The sequence below is a fragment of the Temnothorax americanus genome, unplaced genomic scaffold (assembly GCF_048541705.1).
Source record: "Temnothorax americanus isolate GAGA-0224 unplaced genomic scaffold, ASM4854170v1 Scaffold24, whole genome shotgun sequence".
Taxonomy (NCBI): Eukaryota; Metazoa; Arthropoda; class Insecta; order Hymenoptera; family Formicidae; genus Temnothorax; species Temnothorax americanus.
In genome coordinates this window covers 2,156,859-2,184,772 of record NW_027509381.1, presented here as the reverse complement: position 1 = coordinate 2,184,772, position 27,914 = coordinate 2,156,859, and the positions used below count along the sequence as shown (strand labels likewise).

Here is a 27,914-nt window from a genome sequence, read left to right as displayed (position 1 = left end):
TGTTGCTTCTTCATAAAAGAAGCTTTGTTTTCGTTAAAAAAAAAATTTTTTTGTTTTTCTGAATGTGTTCAGAATGTTCTAAAACGTCGAAAAATTGCAATTTTATAAAATGTCTGTATGTATGTATGTGTGTGTGTGTGTGTGTGTATGTGCCAAATTAACCGAAATTTCTATAACTCTAGAACTAATCAACCACATCTTAACGAATTATATATGAAATAGGGATAGAAAAAACTGAAGAATATAATAGAATTAATAAAAATTGCTAATAATCAAGGAATTTTTTTTAAATAAAATTTTGAATTTTTGCAGAAATGTTTGTTTATGCTTTAACTTCCGCAAATTTGGAGATATCGATCTATTTCTAATTTTATTATATTTTTCAGTTTTTTTTCTACCCCTAAATTTCATATATAACTTTTAAAGATTTATTTGATTAGACCCAGCTTTATACGCGATCGAAGGTCCATAATTTTGATTGCATATAAAGCTAAGTCTAATCAACCGAATTTAAAAGAATTATATATGAAATAGGGGTAGAAAAGACTGAAAAATATAATAAAATTAGAAATATATCGATATCTTTAAATTTGCGGAAGTTAAATTCCTCTATGAGGAACCCATAAGTGCAAATTTCCAATTTGCACAATTTTTAATTAGAAATAATAGAATAAAAAAGGAAAATTAATTACGTACATATTTCAAGCAACATTCAAAAAAGAAATATTGCAAATTACTTGATATTTATTCTTTAATGCGCCTATATAAATTCTTATCAGACCGTTTTCCTAATTAAGATATGAAGATAGAGAAACGATGTGTGTGAGGGAAACGTCGAAACGTTCGTTACATTTGTGAGGAATGCATTGTCGTCAACAGGCAGTTTATCGTAATATTGAATCATGCAAAAGTTATGCGGCAGTTCAAAGCGCGAGAGATCCCCCCAAACAGTTCCGCAAGTTCGCTTCATTAAGACCACAGAGTCGACTCAATTAATCTTATTACAGTTTAATCGCGATCGCGACAGCTATAGCATCCGAATGTATCATCCGAAAATAACTCTCGATTGTTTATCGATTCGCGTAGCGACAACAAAGAAAATCAGCATTATTCTGATGCGCTTCGCAGCAAGGGATCTGAGAGAGATAGGGGGAAAAAGCATTAAAAAAACATCGAAAATTGCTAATTGATTTTTTTAAATCTAAAAATGAGGCACGAGTTTTCATGGTCGCATTCCCTCGACGGGATTACAGATGAAGAGGCAATTAGAATATGTACGTCTATGACCTTTTGAGATTATCAATCTTAATAGGCTCCATGCAAAAGAAAGAGAACTATTTCTCAGTTCAACCTAACGCTCAATTCTTCTGTGAAACGGAACAGGAGATATAAAAATATAAGAAATTCGGCGGAGCAGTCGTGGGCGTAGCAACCTAAAGTGCTAGGCATGAGAACAAAGAATCCCGAGATATAAGAAATTCCTGCCGTTTCGTTTCATTTCCGTCGAAAAAGAATCGAAATCGCTACGACAAAATAAACGCCTTATCATTGTCTTTTTCTGACCAATAATCTGTGTCAAGGTGAGCCGAATCTCAATCGGGACGTTCAGTTAGCTAAAACTGAAAAAATGTTTTCCATCAGGGCACGTTTCGCACATATACATAAAACATACCGAGAACTGAATACTAAATTCAGCGAAATTTCGCAAAAGCCACAAATATAATTAATAATTAATGCATCATGTGAAGTAAAATGGGATAATTGCATTATGTTCAACGATGCTGAAAAGAGGTCATAAGAGGTCGTGTTTATAATTTAATGTCGGCGAGTCTAATGCTAACTTGATCCTTGTTCTTTGTTATCTTATTGCTATCGCCACGTGCGACATCGCACATTTTGCTTCGTGCCTGTTCGTGCAGAACAGAAGACGAGATATTCCCCTCCAGAGATCCATGAAAGAAGGAGAAACGGTATATAAAAGGTGATTTTTCGAAATTTTAATATCGTCTTTTCTTCCTAGTGACTTCCTAAGCAAGAAAGCAAGATGAAGGGTTACATCTGCGCGATTTTGCTGTTGATTTGCGGCGAGATGGCTTACTCTGCGACGCAAGTACGAGGTATGTTGCATAATTATCCGATTGGGAGATTATCGCTGAGGAAAAGACATTTTTACGTCCGGACACTGTAAAACAAATGTGTATAGAATAATTTAGCCAATTTATAAACGACACGATATTGCCATTAGTACTTTCTCAAAAGACTTGCTACACAGAGAGAATTTTCTCTTAAAATTTACCCTGAAATCATGGTAGTTATGGGACATGTACCAGCAAGAATTTTATGCGAGCTATTCTGATTAATATCCACCATAATAAAAAATATTAATATCTATTACATTAAAATATAAAATATTTTACTAAAATATATATCTAGGAAATCTCAATAATTTTTCAAAATTTACTATTTGCTTGGTAATTTTTATCACGTTGTTTGTAAAATTGTATATTTTGTATATTTTAAAAATTCCTTGGTCGCCAAGTTGTCCCAAGTTTGTAGTGAATTTAAGGGTAAAATATAACAAAAAATTCTCTCCGTGTACTTGTCGTACACGCGTGCACACATTATGTGTGACCTCAATATTTCAATGACAGATTCATTGGCAGATTTGCAAATTATACAGGATCATTCCGAAACCAAAATGTAGCTACTTATTATTAGCTAATAATAACGCGGAAATAAATAAAAAATTTTGAGTCATATTTTTCGGACAGTATACTTTCGGATTTTAGATCACACAGAGATCACACACAGATATGCTTTTACTTTTAGGTGGCTGCCTTTTTGGAAACCAAGTGGTCAGTGTGGGTAGACACACGACTGCCCCGTGCATGGAGTTGGTTTGTGACACATACGGTCAAGTAACTATGGCTTCGTAAGTCAAAGCATCGTATAATTATACATATATCTGACTTAACTTAACTATAGATATAAGATTTCACGTATCTCGGAAAATTCTATTTAAAGAATAAAAAAAATTTCGTCTTTCACGTAAATGACGGCTTTTGATGCCTAATCTTGTAATAATCGAGAAAACTGGCTGGTACACAACGATCTTTTGATTATTCCGATCCTCGCTTTAATCCAAATTAATTAATCTTCACGGGACGTAAGCAATGACAATAATAATGTGATTAAACACCTAAATTATAAATTAACAAAGGAAAATGTGCTTAATTTATGCAAGGAACAATAGATTTTTTGGGTGATGCTGAAGCTTAATTTACCGAACTTTCAAATTCGTAAACGGTTACAAGAAAAAAAGATTACAGAAAAAACTTTAGAAATTAAAAAAAATCTTGTACATTTATTATATTTTGACTCTGTGTGTCTCTCTAGAAAGTACGCATGATTTCTGGGACACGATGTATTTGCTAACAAACTTGTAAAGTTAACGGTTAAATGAAATATATCGCGAGAAAGCATTTTATAATAAAAAAATCTCATATTATTTCACATTTCTGACAATAAGTATCTTTCTTTTTTGATTAATATATTTTAAATAATTAACAACACACTCCGTATTTCGCAATGGAATTTGCACAACTGCAAGATTCCATCGCGTTTTCAATGCTAATGTGTAAATTTTCTATCAAATCTCTTTTTCGTAATCTAATTTTATTCCATTTCTTTCCAGATGCCCGTCAATGGCTTGTAATCCTGGGGTGGAAGTTATTGGTATGATGCCTGAAAGACCAGGCAAACCCTTTCCAGATTGCTGTGCACAACCGATTTGTAAGGGTAGACATTACCCTGAAGTCGCTGACGCACCGTACTATTTGCCACAGATAGGATTCGAGTAACGCGCCATTCTCTACCTCTGCTTATTAGCTCATAATTTATTATGTATTCAGTCTTATTCATTACAGACTCACATAATCATATAGTTATTATTATATACTCTTACATTTTAAATATAACATATCAGGCGCACAACTTACATTAGAGTTACATATGTGACATCACCATACTCCGCGCGCTTTTATAAAAAAATTACTTTTCTTTATTTATTTACTAACATCTACTTCTAATTTTTCTAACGCATAACTACTTTATTTTACATATTCTCATGGAAAGAAAGTAAGGTGTGCTATTATACGCACATTTCTAAACAGCCAATAAATTTTGTTCCAGCGACCGTCATTTTGTAGTGGCAAATTAAACTGATATGCCTTCACTGCCAATACTGAAAATCTATATTATGTAACACGTGCATGGAAAGTGGTCCATTACGCGCGCGACGCGCGCGTGACAAGCCACTTTTCATGCACTTGCAACATAAAATAGGGTATGCAAGCCGTGCGAGAAGATGAAAATTCCCGGGTGCGGTAAACCGCACGAACCGAAGGCGAGTGCGTCAACTTCGCACCCGTGAATTTTCATCTTCCAGCACTTGTTGCACAATAAATAGCTATTGTATGTAAGAACATACGTGATGAAAACTACATATTTTAATACTGACAGTAAATATCGGAACATAGCCATAAGCCAAAGACACAAAAATTTAAAAATAAAACCGCGGCTGTTACAATGCTCAGAAAAATACCAAAACGCGTCCTTGGTGTATGAGTATACCTTTGTTTTCTTTCCACTATATGCATATTCTTACTTTATTATTAAATTGTTTGTATCTTTTCTGGCCTAACGTTTTAGTTAATATATCCACAATTATAAGTTAGTTGGACAATGCTTTATATTTCGATTAATTTTAATTATTTTTATACATCTCGTGCATAAATTTTATTTTTTTTATGTCTATGTGTTTGCGTCTATTCATTGTACCATTTCTAGAAGATATAAATGTTATGACACTTTCTATTTATATTTACCGCAGAAATTCGTATATAATATTCTATTAATGTCAAAAAAAAGTAATAAAAACAGTAACGACTCGTTAGTTATAGAATATAGAGTAACGATAAGTCGGTACAAATTGCAGTGGATGTATTAACTAAAAAGTGATAAACGTAAAGGAAAAGCTGTTTGTTTCCTCTGGTTGAAAGCGGTTAACACACACATCGATACATTTCAATATTATTTAATAGTTTAATACACAGTACAAAGTACTATTTAGTTTCATTACGTATGTATTTGTGGAACGGATAGACGAAATGTCTCTGTGCGTAAGTGAAGGGAGAAAAAGGCCGATGTGCTCGGGATCGAAATCGCATTACTGGCTCGACGGTTTAACGAATCAGCAAGTGGACCCATTACTCGATCTATTAGTTTAAGGGTCGGTCTCACGGCGTCCGGATAATGATGGCGGCGGCATGAGTATAGCGGCCAAGGCTGCTTCTTCCGGTTGGCGGCATTGGACCTTTGAATGTACAAAAAAAGAAATAAATACAAAATATACAAAAGATATACACAATTTATGTAAGCGTATACAGAATTTCTGTATCTGTATATCGAATATATATAGCAGGAGGCCATGGCTCGAGCTTGAGCTGCTGCGCCATTGGAGATTGGATTGGATATATCGAATATATATATAATATATATATATATATATATATATATATATATATATATATATATATTCCATGGCCTGTGTATGTATTTGGATACCATATGGATACCAATACTCGTATTAAATAACAGAAATTCCAGTCACAGAAGTATATATAGAGGGTTTGTGTATAAATCGGGTGTACAGAATTCGGGTTCTGACGGTAACTATAATACATATATTAATCTTCTGTATACTCAACTAAGAATTTTACCGCAGGTGTACACCGTATATTCGACTGTATCGAACATTTTTATATCCGGATACATCTACTTATAGGGATTATAGTGTCATTCCGGTGTGACATAAAAAAAAGTTTTTTTTCCCATTTTGCGAAAGTATAACATTTATTTAAAAATGTACTGTTAAGTTTTGGTAAAAAAAAATTTAAGTATTTCGGCTTTTGCCGCTGCTTCTTCTAGAAGTGCAAAGCGTTTTTCTTAAAACATTATTTCTTCATCTATAAACGGAGGTAAAATCTAAAAATGTAGCCAATCGATCGTTCTAAAATTTTGACAGATTATATTCTATATCAAGTATAGCTCTGGCAGGAACTAGAATTACGTCTTTTTATGTTGAATTTAACATATTTTTTACATTAAAAAATTGTCGAATTTGTTATTTCTGAACATAAATTAATTTTTTTCCAATTCTTGCAATAGCGACACTCATAAATTTTTTGTTTCAAATAAGTCTACGTGATCAAATCACTTCCGCCGCCGAGACATCTTTTTTTAAACGTGTCATCATTGCGTTGCAAAAACATTAAAAAAAATTATTTTTAATAATGTTAATATTGTTTGATATTCATTGTATAAGTAGCTTAATAAATCACAAAAAGTTTTATACTATTACAGATAGTATTCATTAAAACAAGAATTCCTGAAAATTGCTTATATACGGTATACATAAGCCTGAAAATACTACACAAACTGAGTATACAAGACAAGATGCACAAATTTCAATTACCTTTTGTTGAATATCCATTTCCTCCAGAGTAATGGTACCGACTCGCAGTATCGTTTTAGATTTCCGGTGGAGGAGGTGCGGCTGGAGCTGGTGACGGCTTCGCTCTGGCTCTAAAGAGCCGGAACCACCGGTCGTCGATGGACGGCGCGGCAAGATCATATATTCGCCGTCCTCGTGTAGGAGTGCTTCGATGTCGTCGGGAATGCCTTACCCCATCGCGTGTTCGTTCTCAAATGATCGCGATAACGATTCCGGGGATGGGTGACTTAAGTCATCATTATTTTGCCCTCCACCCCGCGTCGTTTTATTACTTTGCCGAGTGCCTCAATTTCTAGAGCTCCCTTGTTGTCGTCGGTGCCATTGCTCTCGTTGAGTTGCTGGTTGGTAATAGAAGCGCTTTTGAAATCTAGCATAAACGTGTCGGTATCATTTCCCTGTCTACTCCTCAGTCCCACGATGACAGATATTAATCAGCAAACTTCGAACGGCCCGATGTATCTGAAGACTAACTTTTCATTGAACGCAGGCTTTTTGTTGAAAAGCTTTTGTTGAAAAGCGTGGTCGTGTTTCCACACATGGTCGCCGACTTTAGGTTTCCAATCGCGGCGGCGCAAGTTGTAATGGTTTTTCTGACGGTGGAACGCTTATTGCGCTAAATTTACGCGGAAATTTTCAAAGGACTGCTCTTCTAATTTCTCGCGTTGTTCCGTCGGTGTGCAGGCCTGCCCGGCGGGTTCTTTGGGTCTGCGGAACTCTCGCCCATCGTGGTTAAGATGTGTCCCACCAGTATAACCAGTCGCGTCACGCAGAGCAGTATTAAACGCGAATTGCGATTACACTATACGTACACGAACGGTGCCTTCAGTTGATGTACTGCAAGATCATGGTCTTAATGGTCCACTCCATGCACTGGGTTACGTTGCGATTCATATGCCGGTGTAAATGCGGTGTCCCCAGATCTCGCATCACGTTTGTTAGCTTTGCGGTCTTGAGCTGCGTTCCATTGTCGTTCAAAATCATGTTCAAACGTCACGATTTGGAATTGCCTGAGCCCATTTCCTGGCATGGCAAACGCCGTGATAGGATTGCTTTCGAATTTTGCGGGCGGTACGTTTCCGTTGATAAACGACGCTTCGGAACCGGTATCGAGCAAGTTTTAAACGGTTGTTGCCATACGTATACGATCAGATACAGTCTTGGCGTGTATATTTTATTCGGTGGACTGGGGTGCGGCCGCCTTCCTTCGACCTGTGTGGCGTTTCTTGGCGGTAAGTGGCAATCCTTGATGAACACCCTATCCTTGCCGCACTGTGAGCAGAACTTCCGTGATGGTATTCTCCGGTAATCGCATAGCATGTATCCGCACTGGTTGCATCTCCAGTAGCCAGTAGCACTTTTTGCAGTCGTATAAGGTAGCGGCGATCGCAGAGTAGGCTTCAGAGTGACCGGTCGGAGCTTGCACTGGCCCTCAATGTGTTCAAACTCGTCCGCGCGCCTCAGCAGATCTTCAGCCCGGCGGATGCTCTCCTATCATTGTATATAACATACAGCTTATATCGCAGATGCATGTTCTCGTATTACAAGATATCCAATTGTTCTTCGGCGAAATATTCGCCTGCCTTACGCATCATAATAGCCAGCTCAGTTTCAATACCGAGAATTTCTACACTAAAAAAAAAGTAATTGGATAAAAAAAATATAAGTTGAGCCAACAAAATGTCTCATTGCGACGTGCCAACGAAAGATATACTTATTGCAATCATATTTGCAATTGCAATGCCATTTCAAAATCCCGGCATTGCGTGAAAGAAATATATATATGTAGTTCTTCGATTACTCTCTTAATACTATTATATGGATCACTTCCATATAATAATATTAAGAGCGTTGTAGTTGAATCAATGACATTTTTTCAATAACAGATGCTATTAAATTAACAGTTTTTTTTCTCAGTGTAGTTCGCTTACAAACATATACAAACTAGGGTTTCTTATTTAAATCGCTCTAATGTCTGCATTCCGAAATTCACTGTCAGCAACTTTCAGTACTGAAATTCTATAGTATACGTGACGTAAAATATAGATTTGCAGTACTGACAGTGAATATCGGAATACAGCCAATGTCTGTGGCACGGAACAGTCTCTGTTCGGGTGCCGTAAAACGACCTGTCGTTTCTCGAACGCAAACAAGTCAGTCGGGATTCAGGGATTGAGATATCTCGATATTTACTTAGTAGGCGGTTGCAATAAGCGAGATGCGGAAATAGTTCGGCCTACTTTCTTGTCCCATTTATAGATACGCTTAAATAGCCCCGGCGCGTAAGAATGGTGCGCGAAGTGATCGCGGCAGTGTGAGAGAGGCACACTGAGATATATAAGTAATAAGTATACTGGAGTATGCACTGGTTCGGCTGGCGCGAGCCAAAAATCCTGATAAAATAAACACTTATGCTTCACCCTTCACCAGAAGTAAGTTGATATAATATATAAGTTGAATATTTTGAACCAACTATATATGATAACTTTTATTAACTAAATTTAATTGATATTCTTTTAAATTATCAAGTTTTCTTTTTGAAGAAGTATATAGTTTAAGTTTACATTATTATAAAATTTACTTACATATCAATTATTTTTATCACCGCGTCATACTACATAATAAAATATTTATTATCTACATTATTAAATGGCTTTTATGTCACACGTGATAGACCACTTTCCACGCACTTGTAATATAAAATAGGGTGTGTGACACGTGCGGGTTGAGAATTGGACACTCGTGCAGGTGATCGCACTCGCCTTCGGCTCGTCCGTCGACTCCGCACTTGTGTCCAATTCTCAACTTCCCGCACTTGTTACACAAATAACTATTTTTTTGTAGTGCTATTCATTTTAAATTGTCTTTAATTTGTTGGTTTGATGTATTTATTTTATTTTTTCTTTTAATTTTTTTTAATTCTTCTGCAGTGTATTCTTCTAAAATATTTTTTTAATTTACAAGCAACTAAACTAGTTGTGCTTGTTCCAATTAAAGTTATTGTTCCTGAAATAGTTAATATTTTTTTCATTTTAATATATATTATTTTAATTTAGTTTAAATATTTGCTTTTGGATCCTGTTTCGGATTAAAAGTTATAGTACTTACATCAAGACCAAAATCTAAATATCTTTTTTTCGCACCAACACTTTTAAGAGCTCCATCAATAAAAGGAATTAAATATAATTTACTTTCTAATTTTTTGAATCCTAACCCAATTTTTACATGTATATTATATGCGGCTGTTTTCTTATCAAAAGCATCAACTATATTTATTTTTCTAATATTATCATTATTAAAAGTATTTGTATCAAAATGTAATGTACCAAATTTTCTTTTTCCTACATCACCAAAAGTAGACATTGATATTGCTTCCCCGTTTGTTTCTATTGTAACATTAGGATATTTATCCCTAAATTTATCAAATGTTTCTGCGTAGTCAAGATAATCTACTACTAAATATAGAGATGAATAATCAGAATGTGCTGCTGTTTTTGACCATTTTGCCCACATGTTTCTATAGTTTTTATAATTAACATTGTAAGTGATTGGTATATTTTTTCTTTTTGGCTCCCGTTTTAGATTAAAAGTTATAGTATTTACATCAAGACCAAAATCTAAATATCTTTTTTTCGCACCAACACTTTTAAGAGCTCCATCAATAAAAGGAATTAAATATAATTTACTTCCTAATTTTTTGAATCCTAACCCAATTTTTACATATATATTATATGCGGCTATTTTGTTATCAGAAGCATCAACTATATATATATTTTTAATATCATCATTATTAAAAGTATTTGTATCAAAATGTAATTTACCAAATTTTCCTTTTCCTACATCACCAAAAGTAGACGTTGATATTGCTTTACCGTTTGTTTCTATTGTAACACTAGGATATTCATCCTTAAATTTATCAAATGTTTCTGCGTAGTCAAAATAATCTACTACTAAATATACAGATGAATAATCATAATATTCTCTTTTTTTTGACCAACTTGCCCACAAGTTTCTATAGTTATTATAATTAACATTACAAGTGTAATTTTTGCTTTGATAACTATTAATTATTATTATTGGTTTATTGTTATTTTGGCTTTCATTTCTTTCTAAAAAATTAATTTTATTATTTTCTAAGTTAATTTGTTCATGTTTTTGATAAGGACTAGCAGCAATTACAGATGGGATCGCAATTCCACTAATTGTTAATATACTTAATAAACTTAAAAGCTTCTTCATTATTGTATTATCCTTTCTTACTGACTCTATGCTGACTTGTTAATCGGACAAGAATAAAAAGAGTGGTTTATAAAAATGGCAATTACAAAAGAAGAATTAATAGAACAAGGTTTAAGTGAAGAGATAGCAGATATAATGTCTTAGATCAGTTTAATAATAAAGCAAAACAAATTAGAGAATCTGCTTTTCACTAAATTTATTTCTTTTCAGGTATCTATTTGCACATCGCGGTGCTCGACAAAATAGCCGCTGACTGCCACGTAGGCCGGCCGGATATTCGCGCTAACACTCCGGTCTAACACGATTACAAATATTCGATATTCGTTGTATAAATTTATATATACGTTGCGATTTCGACGCTTATTCGCGGGTTTACGCACCGCTCGCGGGTTAACTCTTGGTTTTGTATGAGAGCAGTCAACACGTCCGCACAGCGCGAGCTCTGCCAGGAAAAGGACCTTTTGTTTCAGTATCAATTTATCGATACACTTCGCGTTATTACTCGCGACTTCACACTTGCGGGATTATATACGCGCCGCTCGCGGGTTAATTATCTCTGGTTTTAATAGAGAGCTTGATAGAGAGTATTTTATCGGTTCTATCGTTGCAGATTTAGAAAACAGATAAAACATTAATCGAATCGAATCGGTTTCTATCGCTTTAGATCCAAATAAGGAAATAACTATACAAATTTTATAGTTATGAATCGTTTTCTATGTGTACAATTATTGCTCGTCTGAATCAATCGATCGTATATACACGATATTTAGTACATATATTGTTATTTATGGTAATAATTTTATAAATAAAATGATAGACATCTTATCGATATTTATATGACTTAACCGAACCGATACATCTATCGTTTCTTATCAGAATTTTCTGACAAACAACTTATCGGATGTCTATTATTTTATTTAAATAAATTTAATAAATTTAAATAAAATGATAGACATATCATCTAATAAGTTGTTTGTCAGAAAATCCTGATAAGAAACGATAGATGTATCGGTTCGATTAAGTCATATATAAATATCGATAAAATTATGTCTATCATTTTATTTATATATATTCGTAATAATGCGCATATGGTAAAATATATATCGTGTATATACGATCGATTGATTCAGACGAGCAATAATTGTACACATAGAAAACGATTCATAACTATAAAATTTGTATAGTTATTTCCTTATTTGGATCTAAAGCGATAGAAACCGATTCGATTCGATTAATGTTTTATCTGTCTTTTAATGCAGGGTCTATACAATGGCAGTCGCAAAGTCGTGAGTCGCAAGAATTGACCAATCGCAGTCGATTATTCTCCTCAAATTCGATTGTGATTGGTCAATTCTTGCGACTCGCGACTTTACGACTCGCATTGTAGACCTCGCATAAATCTGCAACGATAGAACCGATAAGATACGATTGAAAACGATACAGATATAACTGTTTTTAATCGTTTTCTATCGGAGATGGTTACCACAGGGACGTTTCATTACGTTCACTCGTTTCGTTACTTGCGGCTAACAATAAGATGCGTAACGCGCCAGCGTATATGCGTAACCCGCGTATTCTATAATAGTAATGTGCCAAAACACTTTACGCCATTTAAAAAGTACCCGATTCAGGCTGAAGTCACATGGCATGTATTTTCCGCGTAACGCGTATTAAGCCCATTTTACAATAGCCGTAAAAGTATGTTTTAAAGCAGTAAAAATTGACCAACTATAGTCGATCATTCTTGGATTGTAAAAATCCCATTAATCAATAGCTTACTGCTTACGTCTTAAGGCTGATTTATAGAGGCCGTAAGGGCCTTGGCACATAGAAAAACTTAAGCAGTTAAACTTAAGCAGTAAGAAATCAACGGTATGGATTCGCTACCGCTTAGGGCCGTGCCTTAAGTTCTTGACTGTGATTGGCTGATTTGCTTACTGCTTGAGTTTTACTGCTTAAGTTTTTCTATGTGTCCGGGCCTTAACCGTTGATTTAAGCCGTAATCTTTAAGAAATTGACCAATCACAGTCGAATGTGAGAAGAACAATCGACTGTGATTGGTCAATTTCTTAAAGATTACGACTTACTTTACGGCTATTGTAGAATGGGCTTAATAGAAGCGTTTCGCATTTTTGGTTATTCGCATATTCACGCTTCTGATTGGGTTACGCGATACGCGTTACGCGAAAAATATCAGTCCATGTGTGCGTGACCGCACCCTTAGGGATGCATCACGCAGATCCGTCTGAATAAAGCTTAAATATAACGTGCCGACTGCCGACGCATTTCGAAGAAACGATTTGGAGTATTTACAAACCCTATGGATAGATATTCGATAAAGCAAATCTCTCTCTCTTTAAAATACATGTCACGCATATATGCCCTTTCAATGTGCAATAATACGCTCCATAATATGCAGTATGCACTGCAGTAATTGCCGCGATTGATGCACTTACCAATTGACACTCCTGGGCTATAACCCGGCGGAACTTTGGACTTGGACGTCACTGATTAGGGAGCGTTATTTTTTTAGACGTTCAACGTTACAGGCGAAAAAGAACACGAATTTCCGCAACTATGTTTTCCACCTGCGCGAGGACGTTACGGGCTACTAGCAAAGTGAGCATATTTCTTCTCGAATTCGTCGATAATCATCTCTCATTTGTTTTGCCGTTTCGATCATATGATATTCGTATTTATACTTTGCGTTCCGAGCACCATGACCTCAAAGATTCGTTCCAATTTTAACGCTAACTACATTTTCGATCTATTTTTGTGAGAAGCGTTCGATAACTCGCTGTTTACGCTTGTTCGAAGCTCGATTAGCTGCATCGTGAACAAATTTTTCGGATTGTTTCCTAAAATTTGTAGAATTTTTTTTCAATCTAAATGTCTCACAAATGTCACTTATTTTCAGTTCGGCTCGTTGGCACGTTACGAGTCTACTCTGGTCATTGCGGAGCACAATAACGAGACTCTATTGCCGCTCACCTGCAACACGTTGACAGCTGCCAAGAAGATCGGCGGCGACGTTACCGTCCTGGTGGCTGGCACGAAATGCGAGGCAGTTGCGCGGAATGCGTGCAAGGCCAAAGGCGTGTCCAAGGTCTTCCACGCGGACAGCGATGCGTTTAAGGGATTTACCGCGGAGTCGTTGACGCCGCTTGTACTTAAGCTGTGCAACGAGCACAAGTTCACGCATATATTAGCCGGTGCGAGCGCGTTTGGCAAGGCGTTACTCCCCCGAGTTAGTTCGCAATTTATTATTCCGCCAAAAGATTGTACCAACACTACGTTAATTTTATACTAATTCATATATAAATCTGTTTAAGGTTGCAGCTAAGTTGGACGTATCCCCAATAAGCGAAATTATCGATATAAAAGCTTCGGATACCTTTGTACGTACCATATACGCTGGTAATGCGATTCAGACTCTCAAATCTAAAGATAACGTGAAGGTAGTATCGGTGAGAGGTACCTCTTTTGAATCGCTACCTTTGGAAGGCGGTGACGCTACATGCGAGAGTGTCCCTGCTGGCGACTACGCTTCGAATCAAGTGGAATACGTCAAGCAAGAGCTCAGCAAGTCGGACAGGCCGGAATTGACGTCCGCTAAAGTTGTGATTTCCGGTGGACGTGGAATGAAATCTGGGGAGAACTTCCAATTGCTTTATACATTGGCGGACAAGCTCAATGCGGCAGTAGGAGCATCTCGCGCCGCAGTCGACGCTGGTTTTGTGCCAAATGATATGCAAGTAGGACAAACAGGGAAGATCGTTGCGCCTGTAAGTAAAATGATAATAATAATTTAATACGACTTTGTTTTATTAGTCGTTTCAATCTTATCTTATCTTGAGTGCGACAATTGCACGCACGACTGTGATTTCAGAATCTGTACATAGCAGTTGGAATTTCGGGAGCGATTCAGCATCTCGCTGGTATGAAGGATTCTAAGACGATTGTGGCTATTAACAAAGACCCGGAAGCACCGATCTTTCAAGTAGCGGATTATGGATTAGTCGCAGATTTATTTAAGGCTGTACCCGAGCTAACGGAGAAGTTGTAAATTACAAATGACTCGTGTAAAAATTTGTATATCAAATCGTTATTTTTGTTACTATATATTGTACTATGATACAGGAGTACTAGATTAAAATTTTTATAACGGTTTTGAGAAAAATTAATTTATTATTCTTCTATTATATTTTAAATGTTACAATTTGTTTAATGTCAATAATGTAACTAATTGATTTAAGGATGACTCCGACCAAACCTGATCAATTTAATTGGGGATTAATTCAACCGGCAAAATAACTTGAAGCAAAATTTCTAGCTATGTATAATTTTTGTTATTCCTAATCTGATATTTCCATACGTCGGACAATAAAAACTTACAGTTTTATTCATGCCAACAAATTAATACAGATGTCATTTGATAAGTTAATCGCCAATTAAATTAATTAAAGTTTTGATTGGTTTTATTGTTTCTAAGATTTATTTTTTGTAGATAAATTTTTATACTTTTTATTTTTTCTTCTCTTTCCACACCGTTTAATTTTACATATGTAAATTCAAATTCAAATTATATATAATTATTAAATTAAACTTTAGTTCTCCTATAATGACGCTTCTTTCATTAAAAAGAACAACAAGCATTTATCTGCGTCCATTTATCATATCTATCGAGGTTAGTGTTAAGAGCTATGCGACTGTATGCGACGCGAGAGGTGTTGGCCCTCGTATATGTGTGTGCTAAAAATCAATTTATTTTTACGAAATGAAGTGTAATTAATACGAAACTAATACGCATTTGATATATTCATAAACTGAAAATCTTTCTTGCAAAAGTATTTTTTTATCCACGGCAAGTACGTGTCTAGTATAATTCAATTTTTATGTTATTAGGGGTTATGTTATATGCCTTGCTTTGTTAAAAGAACATCGCCTCGTAAAACTCCGTCGAGTTATTTATTACCATATGTGGATCTTCTTTATCAAAAAATCTTAAAATTTGTCACCTCTTCGCCGTATGAAACAAAATATATCGTAATAATTTTGTCGTCGCTCAATTATAATTAATGCTTTATAGAAAATATTGATATATATGGCAAATTTTCACATTTACAGAAAATGCAGAGTATTCGTCAGTGTGTCAAGCATTTAGCGTTATACGGCAGATCCGCTATAAATAGGACGAATATATTGTCAAATGCAACAAATCTTGCGCCAGCACGTAGTTTCCATATTTCTGCGATGTGCAGAGGTAAATTGAGTAACTATGAAGCCCCAACAGGATTTCTAGATTACAATAAGACTGTATTTCCACCTCAAAAGCCGGGCGAAGAAAGAAGACCTGCCGTGAGTTGCATTTTGCCAATATTTTAATATTAAATATTAAGTTAATAGAGTTATTGATCACTTTGTACATTTGTTTCTCAGTACGTATGCCACATGAAAGCTAATATAAAATACAGTCCGAAGAAGATGTGGTACATCGCGGGTTTTGTGCGAGGAATGTCCGTGGACGAAGCTGTGAAACAGTTGAGTTTTTTATACAAGAAAGGCGCTATAATTGCGAAGGAAGTTATATTGGAAGCCCAACGGTTGGCCGTGGAAGAGCATAACGTTGAATTTAAAAGTAATTTGTGGGTTGGTGAGTATATCGATTAATGTTCGAAACCTCGGTTACACGTATCTATGAACCATTCTGTTTCCAAAGTCTTCTAACGATTCGATTAATATCGTGAAAATGTTTCTTTTTTTCAGCGGAATCGTTCGCCACTAAAGGTATCGTAATAAAGGGATTGCGGCGTCATGCTTTTGGACGCAAGGGAACCATACACTATAGGTATTGCCATTATTTTGTACGCTTGGAGGAAGGACCACCACCTAAGCATTATTACCTACCGTATCCTAAGACTGGCGAGGATTTGTTGAACGATTGGTTGAAAGAAGCGCACCAACGCAAAGTACCGAATTCTTTGTAACGTTATGAATATGTAATGCTGTAAATATATATTATATGAAAGCTAATAATTGGTATCGTATATATAAAAATGTAATAAATATGTCCTGTCTTTTAGCAGTTTTTTTGGCAGGGGTTTATTACAGACGTGCAATTTCCTGAAGGTTGCAATATCTGTTTTATTTTAAATCGTACATTTTTGAAGTGACAGTAACGAAAAATTGTGTGTCGTATAGGTATTAATGTTGTAGATAGTCATACAGACGTTGAATAGAAGAAAATTGAGAGATTTTGTTCCTTATACAGAAGTGATATCTTTATTCATTATCTGCAAGCATGGAATTACGTGATTTACAACTTTAGCTTAGTTCTTCTCCAATGACGCCTCTTTGCGTTGTACCTGAAAACAAAAAAGTTAGTTTTAACATATAAACCTTTATAAATCTTCATTAATAATGTTTCCATTATATATCTTAATATATAAATTATAAAATAATCTCAAATATAAGCATGTGCTGCATCTATAGTAAAATTGTAACAACGATAGTCTATCTTCTATCTTCTCGTCGAGTCCAAACAATCAATAATGTCAAATTATTCAAAGATGATATAAAACTAAAGAAACATCTAATATTATATCTAATAGTCTCATTCGGTACAAATATTTTAATTTTTTCTCACAATCAAGATTATGGATATAAGGTGTAATACTAATTTTATTTTAATACACATAACTACGTCAACATTTGCACAATTATATGCAATGAGAAAACGAAGGATGTTTATAACCAATATGCGGAATTAAACTGTGCACATCTTACATATCGCGCAGGCACATCTCTTACGTCATGTAAAGAGCTATATTTGTTAATTAATTAGGCTCGAACTTACCGAATAGTGTTGCCAGTCCGCATTCTCACCCATTGGGGAATCGGCCTGTTTTGCTTCAACTTTTTCGCAAGCTTTCGCTTGATAATGAACGTCTTGTGAGCCGACTGAAACACATACGAAACGAGATCAGAGTCTGTAGATATGATTTTTGAGCGTCTTCACGCGCGGGAGAATAGGATTGCGAGAAGAAAAACGGATATAACGAGAACACGCGTAAAAACTCACCATCGTGCCTGCTTACGCTTCTTCAGCAACACGCGAAGTGAAAGATGAAGGAATGAACGCGCGAGACGTGTGTTCATAAAGCGTTTTCTAGAAGACCGTTCGATAAATCGCTATGGCTTCCCCTCTGCCGTTTATTCGTGAACAATTCTCACGGCGTGCGACTTTCAACCAATCACAGAACGACATTCCTATCTCATGTCGCTTGAGAAGATGCGGCAGAAAAAATAAAAACTATATGCTGGGTCTACAATGCGAGTCGCAAAGTCGTGAGTCGTAAGAAATTGACCAATCACAGTCTATTATTCTCTTTCGGTCGAAGAATAATGAACTGTGATTGATCAATTTCTTACGACTCTTGCGATTGCGACTTATTGTAGATGGCCCTTAATGCCCATATCACACTAGCGGCTCGCGGCCGCGACTGCAATTGCGATTTCAGGTCTGTTTTCTGTTGCTGCACTGCTAAACTAGTTGCTGCACTAGTTTAGTAGTGCAGCAACAGAAAACACACCTTTCGTCTCTTGACCAATGAGAAATGTTTGAATTGCCAACAGCTTCTTTCTCATTGGTCAAGGGACGAAATCGCAATCGCAGTCGCGGTTGCGAGCCGCTAATCTGATTTTAGGCTTTAAGGCCATTGCACGTAACAAAGAAAATTGACCAATTATAGTCGATTATTCCGCTTGAGGCTCGAGAAAATAATCGAGTGTGATTGGTCTATTTTCTTTATGACTAAGAGTGCCGTTAGGGTGCCTCCCCATGCAGGACAAATTCCGTCTTGCATGGGGAGGCACCCTCACATGGCAGTCAGAAATTCGGAAAACGGAATCTCGGAAAAGTAACGATTTTTGTGACTGGGCTCCCCATGGACTGATATTTCCGGAATAAGTAAAAATTGAAAAAATTATTTTTATTGTTTTAGAAGAAAAAATATATTAAAAAATAAAGCTTCAACGTATTTTTTATTATACTCTAAAAATTATATAGAAATTTTTTTAATTTAAAAATATGTTAAGGTTAGAATGCCATTTAGTTTTCCGTAAAAGTCGTTCCATGGGGAGCCCGGCCCTTGAAAAATCGCACCGATCGAGCTGACTCTGATTGGTTAACCCCCTCTCCGTTACTTTTCCGAGATTCCATTTTCCGAATTTCTGACTGCCATGTGACGGCACCCCGCGGATAATATCACTCCGTGTGACATGTGACCGCAGCCTAAGGGCCTTGGCACATAGAAAAACTTAAGCAGTTAAACTTAAGCAGTAAGAAATCAACGGTATGGATTCGCTACCGCTTAGGGCCGTGCCTTAAGTTCTTGACTGTGATTGGCTGATTTGCTTACTGCTTGAGTTTTACTGCTTAAGTTTTTCTATGTGTCCGGGCCTTAAGGGCCGGGGCACACAAACATTGGCCGTAGCGTCTTACGCCACTTTACGTGAAAATTGCCTTACGCCTGAAAAGCTGCTTAGAAACGGTTTTTCCCAAATTTTAGCCAAATTAATTAACGAATCTCATTAAACTTATGCTCGTTTTAATCAGTAAGATCAGCCGCAACCCGGTACATAGCCGGATTTTCCATTTTATAGCTCTTAAAAAATTTATAATATAAATAAAATACGGACTCGCAGCTAAGCAACCCGACAGAGGTCGGTAGTGTTACTCCTGTCGACCCTTGGCTCGATTGGGCTCGATAGCCAATCCGCGTTCAACAAGTACGACATCCCGATTTCAGATTGCCGATTGCTCGCGGAATCTTCGAATTTCCCGAACATATCGATCATCCCCGTAAATCGCCTGGAAATCCTTCCTGGACGCACAGCGACCATTATGTTCGCGTGACGATTGATCGTTATTAGCGGGCAATTGGCGATTGCTTGATGGCGCCGCCGTATCTCGCGTCGTCTGCGTTCAGCCGTTCGTTGTCAGCTGTCGTGACGATGCTCGTGACGTAATAACCGAATTACCGTGGTGGAGTGTCGGAGGCGGAGGGTTCAGTGTGTCCACGCCTGGCGTTATTTACCATTCTGCCCCGTCACCGCGTGATCGCGTCCGAATTCCGTTGACCGGGTAAACTCTCGTGGGTCTCTCGTGGCACTTGGCAGTCGTGGCACCTCTCGCCTCTCGCGGCGACGGACGAGATGGACAGCAACAAGGACGAGGCGGAGCGGTGCATGGAGCTCGCGGATCGGTTTATGCGGGAGAGAAAGTACGAGGAAGCCGAGAAGTTTGCCCGCAAGGCCCAGAAGCTCTATCCGACGAAAAGAGCCGAGGGTACGTGTCAGCTCGCGATCTCTCTCCACTCCGTTTGAAGCACAGCGTCGAATCTTGGCTTCTTTTGTCGACTTTGCATTAGCCGCGTATAATCAGGGCGGAATAAAAGGCTTTCAGGCTTACATTTTACGAGAACGCACCTTTCTTCTCTTAGTCAGAGTACCGATGGTTACAGGAATCAAATAATTTGTATTTATAGACCTGCTGGCGGACGTGACGGTACTCACCAAGCAGAATCAGAAATCGGAGTCGGCTGAGCCTAACGTTAGAAAGCGACAAAATGTAGCCAAAGACGGAACACATTCCCAGAGTAACTCTGAATATTCGAAAGAGCAGCTGGAGCACGTCAAGAGGTAGGTGTTTCGAGATTGTTTCGATTACTTGTGAATACAATGCTGTTATCAATTTTATATTTTACTTATTTAATTATCTTGGATAAATATATGTTTCTTTTTGTTTGGTTATTGTAGGATAAAGAAATGCAAGGATTATTACGAGATTTTGGGAGTCAGCAAAGACGCTGCGGACAGCGACATTAAGAAGGCTTACAAGAAATTGGCGCTTCAATTACATCCCGACAAGAATAAGGCGCCAGGCGCCGCCGAAGCTTTTAAGGGTATGCCGAGATAGTGGGGAAAAAAGTGAAATTAGGTTTGCTATTGCGAACTTGCATTTACGCGAGAAATCTTTTATGCAGCTATCGGTAATGCGGTTGCTATTCTTACTGACACGGAGAAACGGAAACAGTACGACACGTACGGTCCTGAAGAAGAACGAATGCAGAATGTGCACACCCGCCAAGGCCATACGCATTATAACTATACCCGTGGATTTGAAGGTAAGAGAGAGTGTTGAAAGTGGAGACGTGTGTCGTGAGAATATCGTACAAGTTCTCTCGTGTATCAAAATTTAATCTATAATATCTTTTTAGCCGATATCACAGCCGAAGAGTTATTCAACATGTTTTTCGGCGTCGGCTTTCCGCAACAAGAATTCTATATGCGTCGACCAGGTGGGAGATGGATGCGGCAGTCAGAGGCACAAGCGCAACATGCCCATAATCAGGTAGAGCAGAAAGGCATTAAGCCCAATTTCAGTACTGTTCTTTTTTTTTTTTTAATCCAACAATATTTTTCAGCAAGCGAATGGATATACGTCATTTCTTCAGCTGTTGCCAGTTTTGTTATTAATATTGTTAACCATGATGAGCAGTTTTTTCATATCCGACCCGGTATACAGTCTGCATTCGAGTTCGTAAGTATAGCTCACGAGTAACACTACTGTACAACACGTCCCGTCAATTTTCAAGTTTTTTAACGGGAAAATTCAGCTCAATTTCCTGGGCACGTATTACGGAACTTTTCGGAATGGATTCCGATCGAAATTATTCTGTTTTCCCTAGAAAACGCAATAGAAATCTAGGAAACAACTAAACAATTCCGATCGGAATCCATTTCGAAAAGTTCCACGTGTCCCGGAATGCGAGCTCCCCTGCTAACGTCCGGGCACCAAGAAGAAAAGGATGGGTTGCTTTGTTTCCATTTCTGTGTCTGTTTAGCGGACTTTTGATTGCGGTCAATGATATTCCGTTATTCTCGAAAAGTACAGCGATAAAAAAAGGTCGGATTGGAAACAAAATTCATCTCGCTTCTAGAGTAGAGTTCGCATTCCAGTATAGCATATATACATCCTCGGTCGAAAAACTTGATAAATTTTTGAAAATTTGTTGTACCGTGTAATTATTCCAATGTCAATAAAGATTTTCGCGGGATGAGATACGTAATGATTTCCTTTTCCTCATTTGCAGGAAATATTCTGTGGCCAGAACAACTCAAGTTTTGAAAGTTCAATATTATGTTAAAGAGAACTTTCATAGCGAATATCAAGGGAGTTTACGTAGGCTAGAAATTTCAATTGAAGAGGAGTACGTGAGTAATTTGAGGCAAAGCTGCGCCAGAGAAAGGAATTACAGTATGTATTTGTTTCTTTTATCTCTTCCAATATGTCCATCATGTTTTTCATCAATGCTGCTATAATATGGTTAACATAAATGTCTTTGTAAACATTCTCAAGATATTTCAAATTTGTTTTCTAATAGGGGAAAGTATAATGTGGAAAGCCCGTAATTTGGGAGATCAAGATCTATTCATGAAAGCTAAAAATCTCGAAACACCTTCGTGTAAGAAGCTACAAGAACTGCAAGCGTAATAGATAAAACGTGTAAACTAAAAATAGGAGTTTTGTGTGTTGTAGATAGATGTATATTATATTTACACATGTATAATTGTCTTTGGGTGTATAATGGGAATTTGTTATAAAATTACATATGAGGCATCTTTATACACTCAGAGTAAATCATATTTCAAGTCCACACAACACACATACTTGGTCTCTAGTAGGGCTGTTATTTTTCACAAGTTCGAAGTTTAAGGTGTCTTCGAAGCAAATCATCAGCCCTAGTCTCTAGCCGTTAATTCCATGCATAAATTTCAAATTACATAATGAACGATTGCTGTGCAGAGTAAATGAAGGTTCAATCTTTATTTACTCGATTTGAGTGAAAATATGTATATAAGAAATGGTTCTTTTCTTCGTTAATTTCCATTCTCTCAAAACAAACATGTATATTAGTTATAAATATATTTAAAAAATTGATAAAAATTGTCTATAAAAAGAAAATAATGTAATATGCGTACAATTGCCTCTTCAGCTTTTCAAGCAAACTATATAGTATTGTGGAATATTATTAGGACATCCATTCTCAATACTCAATTATTTATAACGAGCAAAATGAAAGCTTAGTACTTGCTAAGTACGATTACATAGATAGCGTAGATGGAATGAATATCATACGTACGTGTAGATAATTTCGTAGATTCGCGGGTCCAATTTATTTCATGTGATGACGCTTTTTTCAATTGAGAAACTACGAATAAATTTGTAGTAGGTGACTGACGATATATATTTTACACTTGGACCGTTATTGCACCGCTGATTATTAGTATATGCCTTTCTAGCGACTTTTGAGAATATCTGTGATTAAGTATATAGTGTTCAGCAAGAAAGAAAGAAGCAATTTGACAAGAATATGTTAGGATAATTTTAATACTCCTTTCAATTAGCTATTTTGTTGACTTCAACTACTTTATTACTGCCTCTGTATTTCATCTATTATAGATCTTTTAAATCTAAATCATTATATACGTATACATTATGCCGAATTGCTTCTCGCTTAAAAATTATTCAATTTTTTTATCCATCTTGTGATTTCAGAGAACGTATTAATAGGATTGTAATCCGTATTGAGTTCATTATTTTAATGTATACAGTAAAAGATTCAGTATTTAATTCTAGCAGATTCTAATATATAAATTTCCCGAGTTGATGGTGGAATTCTCTGATCATTGTCAAAAGATATTTGTTATTCAAATCAGTATCTACTTCGATACACTTTTTTAATTTTATTTTGATTTTATTTATTCTATTTTTATTTAACACAAGCAGAATTCTTTAACAGCACATTAAATCAATTTGAAAGATGACTGATAAAAATTCGATCCTACAATGAAAAAATGCGAATAATGATCATATTTGTTGGGCATTATAAAATATCGAATTAATTGTAATTCAACCGGAGAGTTTCAAAAATGTTTATATTGTCCCAAAGCTAATCAAATATTATAAACCTTTGTTGAAATAATATGCAATAGCGCGTGTTTGTTTTAGTATACAATTTATAAATCGTGCAATGCTGTAAAATGTTTACGATTATTATTATACATATAAACGGTCTTAGCACAGACGTATTTATGTTATTACAAATATAAATTATGTTATTAAAAAATTTTTATATATTTATGTATATCCCTTTTTCCCTATCTGATTTGAATTTTATTAATAAAACATTTAACGATTATGTATCTGAAAATTATGTTTATGACTGAAATATGTAATAATATAATTTCTAATTATTTATTTATATATTGTTTTGAATGTGTAAAATTATAATTAATTATATTAATTATACTTGTATATAAATAACAATTTATATTATACGCTATATCATTTACAATAACGATGCGTGTTTCATAAAAAAAAGTGTAAGTAACATTGATTTGTGATGTCTGTCGAAAGTTTCTCGCTTGTTGCTGCACTCTCCTGCACTTAAAATGAAATAGGTGTACATAATAATTAACCGTTTAAAAGAAAAAGAGAAAAGATCGAAGATTTGGGAAGGGGAAGTTCAGCTGTAAAGGACACGTCACGGCCTCTTGTTTTCCGAAAAAAAAAAGTTAACACAAAAATAAAAATAAGGAAAGGTGATTAGCTGCGGTATCGTTTCTTTCTGTGCAGTATGCGTTGCTGAATCTTGTGCGAGCCGTTTCTCTCCAAGCAGCTCGAAGCTGTTTTAAAACAGTTTCGTTGCGAAGCGAACCTCAAACACATGGTAAACATGTCACCGGTACGAGAAACCTTACGCGATTCCAGCGGCGATTCTGGTACGTAACATCAACGAACACATCATTTATACCGTTCCTTCGCGGATTACTCTGGAAAAATATCGGTGTGTCATTCTGTATTTACAGTATTAAACAAAACCAATTTGTTTAACGATATTCCTACTCGAGAGGTTATACCTCATCACCGCGGACGGTGCTCTGATCTCGCGATTATGTTTTTCAGGCTCGGAGTCCGATAACGCGTCCGCGTCCTCGAGATCGAGCCGCAGCGGTAGCCGAGCGTCGCAGGCGCTGGCGCGGACGTCGAGCAACGCCAGGAGCGAGCGCTCCGAGGACGAGGACGGCGCACCGGCCTCACCCTCGAACGCCAGCGGCAGCCGCGCCTCGAGATCCACCAGCCGCAGTCCAGTCGGGTCGAACAAGCTGGACGGCAGTCGTAAGTCGGAGAGTCGGTCCCCGTCGCTGGCTGGATCCGGCTCGAGACGCTCGAGCGTTGGCTCTGTCCGGAGCGAGAAATCAGTCGCCTCCAGGTCACCGAGGTCCATCAGGAGCGAGAAATCCGCCTCCAGGTCGCCACGGTCCAGAAGCGGGAAATCCGCCTCCAGGTCGCCGCGGTCCAGAAGCGGGAAATCCGTCTCCAGGTCACCGAGGTCCAGAAGCGGGAAATCCGTCTCTAGGTCACCGAGGTCCAGAAGCGGCAAGTCCGGTTCGCCGCGGTCCAGGAGCGGCACGCCGAAATCGGCGGTCTCTCGCAGCTCGGCGGATTCGCGAAAGTCACCGCGATCGCGCTCGCGCTCGCGCTCGCAATCCCCGCGCGGCAGCGTGCGCTCCTCGAGTCCGAAGTCACCCATCAGCTCGAGGTCTAGGTCGGTAGAGAGAAAGTCCAAGACTCCGGCTTCCCCCGCGTCCAATGCCTCCGGTTACGATTCCCCGAAAAGTCGCAGATCTCGAAGCGTATCTTCTCAGAGAAGCAATAAGTCAGCGGGTTCCGCGAGCCCGGCGGAAAGGCGGTCGAATTCTTCCGCGTCCTCGAGGAAGTTTGACGAATCGACAAAGAGAGAAGGTTCTGACAAGTCTGACGACAAGAGATCTGTATCTAAGAGTCCCAAAAACGATAAGAGCGACAATGAATCGAACAAATCCTTCAAGCAGAGAGGTTTGTGCTGCCGTTTTATTAGTTGGTAATATTCAGAATATGTTTTCTGATTACCTAATTAATTGTATTGTTTAATATTGAAACTTGTTTCCGATTAGATCGAAGTCCAAAATCCGACGAGAGCGACGAGGAAGAACGGTCGAAGAATAAACGGCAACGTAGCAGTTCCGGTTCAGATGCCGAAAAGCCTGTTAAACGAACTAAACCGGTAATACACTCAGATTCCGACAACGAGACAGCTGAGAAGGAAAATAGCGTCGCTCCAACCGCGGACGCGCTGTTCGGTGATGCGAGTGACATTAGTACGGACGACGAAAAGGATAAAAAGGAAGAAGAGAAAGGAAAAGAACGGAGCCGCAGTCGGAGCAGGAGCAGAAGTAAAAGTCGCAGCAGGAGCAAAAGCAGAAGCAGGAGTAGGAGTAGGAGTAGGAGTAGGAGCAGAAGTAGAAGTCATAGTCGCGGTAGATCTGAGAGCGGTGGAGAAGGTCCAAGCCATCGAACCGTTATCGAAGACGTAAGTTAATGGGACGAGAAGCGAATAAGTCTTTATTTCATATTTTTTTTTTACGATTTTAGAAATTTACTTATTTGTAATGTGTGGCAAGAAAAGCGCAACGGACTTCGACATGAAGAAATGTAGATATTTTAATGTTAAATTGTGCGTTCTCTGTGTAGGAGGAGAATAAAGATAAGGAAGACGAACCAGAGCCACCTCCAGAGACTCGAATTGACGTAGAAATCCCAAAAATTACTACCGATCTGGGACGCGAGATTCACTTTGTGAAGCTGCCAAATTTTCTGTCTGTCGAAACAAGGCCGTTCGATCACGAGACCTACGAAGATGAAATCGACGAGGAAGAGACTCTGGACGAGGAAGGTCGCGCTCGATTGAAACTCAAGGTTGAAAATACTTTGAGGTGGAAGGAATCGTTTAACGACGACGGCAAAATGGTGAAGCAAAGTAACGCGAGATTCGTAAAGTGGTCGGACGGAAGCATGTCCTTGCATTTGGGCTCGGAAATCTTTGACGTGTACAAACAGCCGTTACAGGGTGATCACAATCACCTCTATATTCGCCAAGGTACCGGTCTGCAGGGTCAAGCAGTGTTTCGAACGAAACTAACATTCCGGCCGCATTCCACTGAATCGTTCACGCACAGGAAGATGACTATGTCTCTGGCCGATAGGTCGCAAAAGACCTCTGGCATCAAAGTTCTTTCTCAAGTAGGAATGAACCCAGACCAGAACAGATACGAGATGATAAAGGTGTGTATACCTTATCATTTCTGTACACGCATATCATGGTGAAACTGTTTATTACTCCAATGTTTCCAATTACTTTTTCTTTTGTAGAAAGAAGAAGAAAAACTACGTATGGCTATGCGAGTTCAAAACAAAACGAAGAAAAGTACCAGTGGTATTAGGAATACTAATCGTGCTACAGGAGCGTACAGTGGTGATGCTTATCACGATGATGGTTCCGATGACGAGGGTGCAATTTCATTGGCAGCCATAAAAAATAAATATAAAAAGGGCGTGATTCCTTCCAAAGGTTATTTAACATTCTTTACATTCTATTTAAACGTGTTGTTTTAATATTCTTTACATTGTAAAACGTGATCTTAATGTTTTTTACATCCAAATATGTTGCTCTAATATTTTTTTTACGTTGTACTAGAATGTGTTATCTTTAACTTCGAGATATATTATTTTTATATTCTTTTACGCGTAGGGGTTATATTATATTAATTCATTCTGTCCACTAGGACCGTTTGTGATTTGAAAAATGCTTTATTTCAGCAGCATCGAATATTTATTCTTCGGATGAGGAAGGTTCAGACATCGAGACACACAGACCTAAAAAGAATAGTAAAGGGAAAGCTCTTAAAGATTCAGACGAAGAATCCAATTCTGAAAGTTCTGTGGGTAGCGGCGGAGACGATAATCAAGCTGATGATGCAAGTGATTGAAAATGTATATATAATTCAAAATTTAGTAAATAAATGTTTTTTTTTTCATAACAACATAATGGGGTATACCATTATGGCACATAATGCAAATAACGTTAAAGAGATAGTATCTAGTAATTTTATAGACGGTATTTGAGATTCATGCGTGTGAATAAAACAGTAAACGCAT

General features: G+C 37.4%; 6 protein-coding genes and 1 long non-coding RNA gene across 8 annotated transcripts; 5 read left to right on the top strand and 2 right to left on the bottom strand.

The window, feature by feature from the left end:
• The first annotated feature begins 1,976 nt into the window (after positions 1-1,976).
• On the top strand, positions 1,977-5,417 carry LOC143898619 (uncharacterized). Its single transcript, XM_077408202.1, has 3 exons — positions 1,977-2,117; positions 2,830-2,932; positions 3,695-5,417. The coding sequence occupies exons 1-3, from the start codon at positions 2,045-2,047 to the stop codon at positions 3,858-3,860; spliced, it is 342 nt and encodes a 113-aa protein (XP_077264328.1). The 5' UTR covers positions 1,977-2,044; the 3' UTR covers positions 3,861-5,417.
• On the bottom strand, positions 5,080-11,823 carry LOC143898621 (uncharacterized). Its single transcript, XR_013257264.1, has 2 exons — positions 6,536-11,823; positions 5,080-5,374 (listed from the first exon to the last, which is right to left on the bottom strand). It is a non-coding gene; the product is annotated as an uncharacterized LOC143898621 (long non-coding RNA).
• Positions 11,824-13,134: 1,311 nt separating this feature from the next.
• Wal (electron transfer flavoprotein subunit alpha wal) lies at positions 13,135-14,979 on the top strand. The gene is made up of 4 exons (XM_077408200.1): positions 13,135-13,429; positions 13,728-14,057; positions 14,143-14,595; positions 14,700-14,979. The coding sequence occupies exons 1-4, from the start codon at positions 13,388-13,390 to the stop codon at positions 14,874-14,876; spliced, it is 1,002 nt and encodes a 333-aa protein (XP_077264326.1). The 5' UTR covers positions 13,135-13,387; the 3' UTR covers positions 14,877-14,979.
• Positions 14,980-15,525: 546 nt separating this feature from the next.
• Positions 15,526-17,048, top strand: Mrpl22 (mitochondrial ribosomal protein L22). The gene is made up of 4 exons (XM_077408201.1): positions 15,526-15,678; positions 15,938-16,168; positions 16,250-16,463; positions 16,577-17,048. Exons 2-4 carry the CDS (start codon positions 15,941-15,943, stop codon positions 16,795-16,797), a joined length of 663 nt encoding a protein of 220 aa, XP_077264327.1. The 5' UTR covers positions 15,526-15,678; positions 15,938-15,940; the 3' UTR covers positions 16,798-17,048.
• On the bottom strand, positions 16,930-18,044 carry Rpl39 (ribosomal protein L39). Its single transcript, XM_077408204.1, has 3 exons — positions 17,892-18,044; positions 17,667-17,770; positions 16,930-17,175 (listed from the first exon to the last, which is right to left on the bottom strand). The coding sequence occupies exons 1-3, from the start codon at positions 17,892-17,894 to the stop codon at positions 17,127-17,129; spliced, it is 156 nt and encodes a 51-aa protein (XP_077264330.1). The 5' UTR covers positions 17,895-18,044; the 3' UTR covers positions 16,930-17,126.
• A 1,527-nt stretch (positions 18,045-19,571) lies between these two features.
• LOC143898588 (dnaJ homolog subfamily B member 12) lies at positions 19,572-24,075 on the top strand. Its single transcript, XM_077408167.1, has 8 exons — positions 19,572-20,159; positions 20,359-20,512; positions 20,630-20,775; positions 20,857-20,997; positions 21,091-21,224; positions 21,298-21,413; positions 21,967-22,130; positions 22,258-24,075. Exons 1-8 carry the CDS (start codon positions 20,027-20,029, stop codon positions 22,365-22,367), a joined length of 1,098 nt encoding a protein of 365 aa, XP_077264293.1. The 5' UTR covers positions 19,572-20,026; the 3' UTR covers positions 22,368-24,075.
• A 161-nt stretch (positions 24,076-24,236) lies between these two features.
• On the top strand, positions 24,237-27,790 carry Atu (Another transcription unit). 2 transcript variants are annotated; one of them, XM_077408163.1, is made up of 6 exons: positions 24,237-24,658; positions 24,843-25,775; positions 25,874-26,289; positions 26,451-27,041; positions 27,129-27,327; positions 27,576-27,790. In XM_077408163.1, the coding sequence occupies exons 1-6, from the start codon at positions 24,604-24,606 to the stop codon at positions 27,743-27,745; spliced, it is 2,364 nt and encodes a 787-aa protein (XP_077264289.1). In that variant the 5' UTR covers positions 24,237-24,603; the 3' UTR covers positions 27,746-27,790. The 2 variants fall into 2 exon arrangements, with proteins under 2 accessions (XP_077264289.1, XP_077264290.1); XM_077408164.1 differs by having other exon boundaries at positions 24,242-24,658; positions 27,579-27,790.
• Positions 27,791-27,914: the final 124 nt, after the last annotated feature.

Coding starts and splice junctions, on each gene's coding strand:
- LOC143898619 (XM_077408202.1), top strand. CDS start 2,045: ATGAAGGGTTACATCTGCGCGATTTTGCTGTTGATTTGCGGCGAGATG. Junction 2,118..2,829: donor CTCTGCGACGCAAGTACGAG/GTATGTTGCATA, acceptor TTTTACTTTTAG/GTGGCTGCCTTTTTGGAAAC. Junction 2,933..3,694: donor GGTCAAGTAACTATGGCTTC/GTAAGTCAAAGC, acceptor ATTTCTTTCCAG/ATGCCCGTCAATGGCTTGTA.
- Wal (XM_077408200.1), top strand. CDS start 13,388: ATGTTTTCCACCTGCGCGAGGACGTTACGGGCTACTAGCAAA. Junction 13,430..13,727: donor CGTTACGGGCTACTAGCAAA/GTGAGCATATTT, acceptor ACTTATTTTCAG/TTCGGCTCGTTGGCACGTTA. Junction 14,058..14,142: donor GCAAGGCGTTACTCCCCCGA/GTTAGTTCGCAA, acceptor AATCTGTTTAAG/GTTGCAGCTAAGTTGGACGT.
- Mrpl22 (XM_077408201.1), top strand. CDS start 15,941: ATGCAGAGTATTCGTCAGTGTGTCAAGCATTTAGCGTTATACGGCAGA. Junction 16,169..16,249: donor GCGAAGAAAGAAGACCTGCC/GTGAGTTGCATT, acceptor TTTGTTTCTCAG/TACGTATGCCACATGAAAGC. Junction 16,464..16,576: donor TAAAAGTAATTTGTGGGTTG/GTGAGTATATCG, acceptor TCTTTTTTTCAG/CGGAATCGTTCGCCACTAAA.
- Rpl39 (XM_077408204.1), bottom strand. Junction 17,176..17,666: donor CGGACTGGCAACACTATTCG/GTAAGTTCGAGC, acceptor TTTTGTTTTCAG/GTACAACGCAAAGAGGCGTC.
- LOC143898588 (XM_077408167.1), top strand. CDS start 20,027: ATGGACAGCAACAAGGACGAGGCGGAGCGGTGCATGGAGCTCGCGGAT. Junction 20,998..21,090: donor CTATACCCGTGGATTTGAAG/GTAAGAGAGAGT, acceptor ATATCTTTTTAG/CCGATATCACAGCCGAAGAG. Junction 21,414..21,966: donor TACAGTCTGCATTCGAGTTC/GTAAGTATAGCT, acceptor CCTCATTTGCAG/GAAATATTCTGTGGCCAGAA.
- Atu (XM_077408163.1), top strand. CDS start 24,604: ATGGTAAACATGTCACCGGTACGAGAAACCTTACGCGATTCCAGCGGC. Junction 26,290..26,450: donor ATCGAACCGTTATCGAAGAC/GTAAGTTAATGG, acceptor TTCTCTGTGTAG/GAGGAGAATAAAGATAAGGA. Junction 27,328..27,575: donor GGGCGTGATTCCTTCCAAAG/GTTATTTAACAT, acceptor GCTTTATTTCAG/CAGCATCGAATATTTATTCT.